General features: G+C 36.3%; 1 protein-coding gene across 1 annotated transcript; it reads left to right on the top strand.

Moving 5' to 3' along the window:
• Window positions 1-283: 283 nt before the first annotated feature.
• On the top strand, window positions 284-5,949 carry LOC113519943 (phosphatidylinositol-glycan biosynthesis class X protein). Its single transcript, XM_026905177.3, has 5 exons — window positions 284-604; window positions 1,608-1,755; window positions 2,554-2,708; window positions 3,978-4,134; window positions 4,753-5,949. The coding sequence occupies exons 1-5, from the start codon at window positions 471-473 to the stop codon at window positions 4,906-4,908; spliced, it is 750 nt and encodes a 249-aa protein (XP_026760978.2). The 5' UTR covers window positions 284-470; the 3' UTR covers window positions 4,909-5,949.
• Window positions 5,950-7,035: the final 1,086 nt, after the last annotated feature.

Consider the following 7,035-nt stretch of genomic DNA (forward strand, 5'->3'; position numbering starts at 1 on the left):
AATAAAGATTGTCACTGTCACTGAACCACACGGAACCTTCCGAAATTTAGGTAATACCAATAATAAGGACGTTAAGGCAATTAAAGACATTAAGGTAAATGAAATTTCCTTCATATCGAGAAATTTTTTCATCTTAAAAGACACTATTAGCACTGTACGTACTATAATTCTTCTAGAAGTAATGGCTGTAATTATTAAATTTATGCGTAAAACTAAACGATACAAAATGTCATTAGCTATTATAACCATATTGACAGTTAATGTCAGCTGTCATCTGTGACGTTTTATAGGTAGGTAGGATAAATGAAATGAAATACATAATGATGTTGATTTTCAGTATGCAATTCTAAAAGATTTAATTAAATTTAATAATAAATAAGTGTTAAAATGTAATAAAGCGTATACTGAATATAAGCCCACAAGATTAGTCATAACCATTCCAGCAGCATTTATGTAGTTTTATAGAAATTATGTATGTTAATAATAGAATAGCTGTGTTGAAGATATGCCTTCTTTTTTTATCTTTTATTTTTGATATTACTGCAAATCCGTGCGAATTTAACGTAAAAGTAGAACAAGGTATTCACAACGAAGGCTTTCACAGGTATAAATATTCTATATAATTTAAAATAAAAACAAACTTTTATATTATTTTACTTTAATTATATGTTTGAGAATTCCATTCGAATTCTTCACAAAGAGATGTTCATTAATTATCATATTTACTTATTAAAAAGCATTTTTACGCTAATTAAACTCACAATTTATAATAAGCGTTACTAGCTAATAGTGATAGGATAAAAAATAATAAATTTAAGATATAATCCATTTGTTTACCAAATTTTATTGAAATAAGTTCAGCCATTTAACTATGATTAAGTTACAAGGACTATGAGGAGGCCTATGTTGAGTAGTGGATAGATAATTCCTAATATGTTGTGATGAAGGCACAAATATCTGTAAATGAATAACCTTTATCAAAACATTCTTTTAAATTTTTGCATTTTTAGTATTAACTGTATCCTTTGGCCCATATATCAAATTTTATATGAATCTGTGTAACCATTTTAAGTATTCATTTTCATTCATTAATATTCATATTAATAAATATTATAAAGAAGTTGTAGATAGATATAAATTTAATTGTTTGCTACATAATTAAATATCTCACCAAAAACTGATTTCAGCTGTGACAAAACCAATTATTTTAGATTAAAAATTAAACTACCAATTTTTTTATGTTTATAAACTATTTTGGTAAAAAAAAAATTCTTAAAAACAATTTTGGTAAACACAACCAATTTTGTTTCTATGGGACCAAACTCTAAGTATATCCCTTTAAATAAAATAGTATTCAAGGTAACAAAAAATATCAACTAAATTGAGCACATCCTTTTTGTAAAGTCAGTTAAAAATGTAAAAATTACAATAGTAATACATTTCTAATTTATATATTACTTTAAAATATTTTAAATTATTTTAAAATATTAGTTTAAAGGATAACATCTTTTTATCCTAATATATTCTTTCTAATTTTTACAAACTACTTCAATCCTGAATTAACTTGAAAATAAATTCACTAAACCTGAATTAATCACATTTTCCAGAAATATAACATATAGGATACTGTTCAACACTGAAGAGGATGAAGAAAGATGGTTATACAGAGACTGTATAGTGGGACTGGAGCAGACCCTGCCGCCCGGAGTGTACACCAACCCTGACGAGTTGGGAGACTTGAGACGAACCAATAGAGTAAGTATTTTTTATGTTTTATTATCGTAAGTTTTATTTTAATTGATGATAATGGAGTGGCAACTCCACCTGCAATATTGGCATATGCAGACAGGTCACCAATGATATGATGGTGAGGATAAAAGCAGGCCAGTTAGCCTATTGTGATGAATTCAAAAATAATGAACTGTGATAGGTTTTAAAGGAACTACATGGAGTTCAACCTGTAAGGATATGTTATTCTAGCAATAGTATTGCTAGTTCCCATTTCTAATGAATCTCTTCTTCCCCACCCTCTCTTTCATGGCTGATAATGACAACCCCAACTTGGTAATACTATAATATTTGCTGGCGGGACACCAGTGAGTGATGATGATATGATAAAAGTGAATCCAGTCAAGTCATAAAATATACTTATAATTAAAAAAATATATAAATACTAAATATGGTGCTACATGACATGTGTCGAAGATTAGCGGATCGCAAGTCGGTTGTCTATCGCCCTGCACCTTGCGACCTCTGCAGTCGGTTAGACACCGCATCGATCGCTTGTGTCTTGACCGAATATAAATTATTAAATTATAATAAAAATGGAATGCCTACGGTCACTTTCTATCATCGTACGGCTCGCCATCGACAGGGAGTTCACCCTCATACCTTACAGCCTAAATGGTCGCGTACAACGCGGTTTCGCGGTATACCTCTGGTATTACAGGCGTTCATAGGCTACGGTAACCGCTTACCATCAGGTGGGCCGTATGCTTGTTTGCCAACACAGTGGTATAAAAAAAAAATTAATTTTGTGCTTATATGTTTCAGCTAAATGCGATACCAAAGAATCCCATAAATATAGAACTACCGGCCGAACAATCCGACCCGAGTACTGTTTATGTGATGGATAACATCAGGCATAATGAAGCATATTTGTGGTTGCCAGTGCATGCTAGATATCATCAGGCAGTGTCTGGTGGAAGGTAATTTTTTTACTATGAATGTGAATGTGAGAAAGACTCTATTTTCCGCGCTTAGCCTCTCATTTGGGCCGTTGTGCGTATGAGTCGTGGCTAGTACAGTCAACCAAGCTCCGCCCAGAAGCGCAGAAGCTTCCTGGGTTCTTCACAGGCCTCACGGAACGACCTCACCGTTAAAATAATTATACTAATAAATTTTATACTAATAAAAGTGGTAACTGTAACCATACCTTACTGTAACCCTTAGCTCCAGGGAGAAATGATTTTTAGTAATGGGATCTCACAGGCTTATTGCTAACAATATAGAGTATATTGCTAGCAATTGGTCAGGTCGGTCTCCGCAAAGTTCCCCTATTGGAAACTATCGTGGTTAAGTTGAGTTGTCACGATAAGCAAACTGACCTGTTTTTATCTTCACCTATCATACCTTACTTATAATCCGCCGGTATATACCGATAGCACAGGTGGGATTATTCCATTTTCATACATTAAAAAAAAATTACCTACACTCAAGAGCACTTAGAGTCGCATACAAGGCGGCTTATTGCTCCGTAGTAAGCAAAGGCATCACTCAGTCTGCTATAGTATGACTATTTCAATGCTCTTCGCCATTACTCTGTTGGTCTAGAATGATCCTTAGTCTTTAGAAGAGATATAAAAACGAGGAGTTTTGTGGGATGAAATGCATGAATATAAACTTAATGTGTTCCTAATGTATATTGACTAAAATAATTAAAATGTAAATAAATAAATTAACAATTTATTTATTTACATAATATTATCGGTATCAAAGTATTAAGCTTACAAGCACAGTTACAAGCGATATCAAACTCATAAGTCTTAGGAGAGATTTTGCCTCACTCTGCATGTTCTACCGCTTGTACAACGGATTGTGCTCAGAGGAATTGTTCAATATGATGCTACTTTCTACCATCGTACGGCTCGCCATCGGCGGGGAGTTTACCCTCATACCCTATACATTATACCTCATAGCCTAAATGGTCGCGTATAACGCGGTTTCAAAGATGTTTTCTCCCAAGAACACTCAGGTTATGGAATGAGCTCCTTGCCGAGGTTTTCCCAAGAGACTACAGCTTGAGATTCTTCAAAAGAGGTTTCTTCAGGGTCAGCCATGCGCGCACAATGTCTCTGATATTGCAGGCGTTTGTAGGCTATGGTAACCGCTTACCATCAGGTGGGCCGTGTGCTTGTTTACCGCCTCAGTGGTATAATAAGTACACATGAAACTTTATCCTAAAATACAATTTATAGCACAGCAAGAAATGAAATAGAGGCACCAAAATTGTACCTGCGCTGTCCCGACCAGCGTCTAGAGCTATGCAACAAGGCAGTCGTCCCATCTATAAGCCTCCTATGCAATGGCAGCTCTAAAGAGAAGTGCAGCTGGAAAGTGATACCGTACACTATGGTATGTCTAAAAATATTAATATATGTATATCAATTTACGATTTTGTCTTACAAGAAAGTTTACTTGTATATTTCGTGGCAAAAACTGTTTATATTGATTTAAAAACTAAACTCTCTCTTTTCATTTAAGAGTTGCTCTTGTTGGAGCAACTAATACATGCGTTTTCTTCCAGCCAGCTCTATCCTAGGCCATATCTTTGATCTCCCTATACGACATGACACCTAGTGTTTCCTTTATCTGTCCTTTGCAGTTATTCCTCGGTCCTCCCCATCCTCTCTGGGGGGAAAGGGATTGTTAGTAATTAAGACTAAGTATCTTATTGCTAGCAATATACCCAACCAGGTCAAACTCCACGCGGTTCCCCCTGGAAACTATCATGATTAATTCCTGATGAATTCATCATAATGCGCTAACTGGCCTGTTTTCATTCTCATCTATCACCCTTCACTGGCGCTCCGCCAGCGTATCCCGTTAGCGCAGGCGGGGTTACCATACCAGTTTCAACCATCAAAAAAAAACATAATAGTGCACAAAGTCGAGCTTATCTCCAATAGAGATTTCTTCCAGCAAACCCAATATGATGTTCGTAACAATGATTCCTGTACAAATCGTTTTCAGATGACAGACACATTGATATGGGATGTTCCTGTGGGGAATACGGACCACTACTACATAGTGGCGGTGGGCACCAGCGTCGTCATAGTGGTGGGCTCCATGTACCTGCTCAAGACCATACACGAGTACAAAGTTGGGCTACGAAAGAAGACACTGTGATTTTTATGAGAATTGTCGATGATCCCAGACTCACAAGCGGTATCGATCCCTTGAATCTTAGGAGAGATTTTGCCTCACTCTGCGTGTTCTACCGCCTGTACAATGGGTTGTGCTCAGAGGAATTGTTAAATATGATGCCCACAGCCACTTTCTACCATCGTACGGCTCGTGGTATAAAAAAAATTCTATATTGCACTAAAACATACAGTAACAACAAGAAGTTAATAACAATGTTAGCAAAGGCAAACTTTTTTTTTATACCACAGGTGGCAAACAAGCATACGGCTCACCTGATGGTGAGTGGTTACCGTAGCCTATGAACACCTGCAATACCAGAGGTATTACGTGTGTGTTGCCGACCCTGAAGAAACCTCTTTACCCCCCTTTTGAAGAACCCCATGCTGTAGTCTCTTAGGAAAACCTCGGCAAGGAACTCATTCCACAACCTGAGTGTTCGTGGGAGGTAACATCTCTGAAACCGCGCAGTACGCAACCACTGAGACTGTAGGACATGAGGATGAACTCCCTGTCGATGGCGAGCCGTACGATGGTAGAAAGTGGCTGTGGGCATCATATTGAACAATTCCTCTGAGCACAATCCATTGTATCATACTTATCTCTAAAAGAGACTTCTTTCAGTCAATCTAACACAGAGTTACTTGAAATTAAAAAAAAAAATATTCGATATCCTCCATGGTGCAATACTTGCATTGCTTTGCATATGAGGTTGTATATTCAATTCTCAATTGAATCAATTTGGGAAAGGAAATTTTTTGAGTTGCCTCAAATTTGGATGTTCTGGGTTGTAATGTGAAAGTAAATGTCCAGGAATAATCCACGTTTATTTATTTATTTTATTTATTCTTTATTGACCACAATACAGAAAAAAGTCTGGTACAAAAGACGGACTTAATACTCACCAGAGGTAGACTTTGTACAAAAGTCGATTGCTTTTGTTCCATTCCTTTGTTCCATTCGTGTTTCTACCGTGAAGCAGTTGTGTTTGCATGGCTGTGTTTCGGTTTGAAGGGTGGAATATGGCGTGAACACCTGATTCCTCAGGAATGGCAACACATGGGGGGTATCATGGGCGAAACAGTATGTGTGTGTACTGTTATGTCCATGGTACTGCTCATGTCTATAGGCGACGGTTACTACTTTACATCAGGTGGGCCGTCAGCTTGTTTGCTATTCTAAGTTGTATAAAAAACATTCGCTTATTAATAAAAACTAAATTCTCCTACAAACCTATTTTAACTATTACAATGTTTTGTCACTTTCTTTCAAATTGAGAATTTAGCACTAAAAAAAGAGACAAAACAGTTCAATAGCTAAAATGAGTTTATAAGACAATTTTATAAATAAGGGGGTAAAATTTAAATGTTTATTTGTTTGTTAAACATGACTGGAAATTTTAATTATAATTAATTTGTTAAAAAATTTTATATTAAAAAAAAATAATAGTAAAAATTATATATTTTTTATTTTCTCTACCAAGTTTGGCCCTCTCTTGATGATGAAAGTATTTAAAGAAAATATTTATATTTTAAAGTTCATTCTCCAATCTCTATTTAATCAGAGATAATAAAATACTTAGGGGGGAAAGGGATTGTTAGTAATGGAGACTAAAAATCCCATTGCTAGCAATATACCCAACCAGGTCGACCTCCTCGTGGTTCCCCCAGGAAACTATCATGGTTAATTCCTGATGAATTCATCATGATGGGTTAACTGGCCTGTTTTCATTCTCATCTATCACCCTTCACAAGTGCTCCGCCAGCGTATCTCGTTAGCGCAGGCGGGGTTACCATACCATTTTCATTACTCATTTTCAATACTTCTTATTGGATGATAATGGAACGGTAACCCCGTTTGCGCTATCGGTATACGCTGGTGGAGTACCAGTGAGGGATGATAAGTCAGTTTTTTTTAATGAGTGATAATGGAATGGCTACCCCACCCGCGCTACCGGTATACACCGGCGGGGCATCAGTGAAGGATGATAGGTGAGGATGAAGCAGGTCAGTTAGCCCATCGTGACGAATTCAACAAGAATTGTTCACGATGGTTTACCAGGGGGAACCACGTGGAGGTCGACCTAATACCTATTATTATAGCATATATTGC

This window comes from Galleria mellonella, unplaced genomic scaffold (genome assembly GCF_026898425.1).
Source record: "Galleria mellonella isolate WM207_F2 unplaced genomic scaffold, CSIRO_AGI_GalMel_v1 utg89, whole genome shotgun sequence".
Classification (NCBI taxonomy): Eukaryota; Metazoa; Arthropoda; class Insecta; order Lepidoptera; family Pyralidae; genus Galleria; species Galleria mellonella.

What these genes read in the sequence shown, in the direction of transcription:
- LOC113519943 (XM_026905177.3), top strand. Translation starts at nt 471, where the DNA reads ATGTATGTTAATAATAGAATAGCTGTGTTGAAGATATGCCTTCTTTTT. An exon ending in CACAACGAAGGCTTTCACAG is followed by an intron (nt 605 to 1,607) that starts GTATAAATATTC and finishes CACATTTTCCAG; the next exon opens with AAATATAACATATAGGATAC. An exon ending in CAGGCAGTGTCTGGTGGAAG is followed by an intron (nt 2,709 to 3,977) that starts GTAATTTTTTTA and finishes TACAATTTATAG; the next exon opens with CACAGCAAGAAATGAAATAG.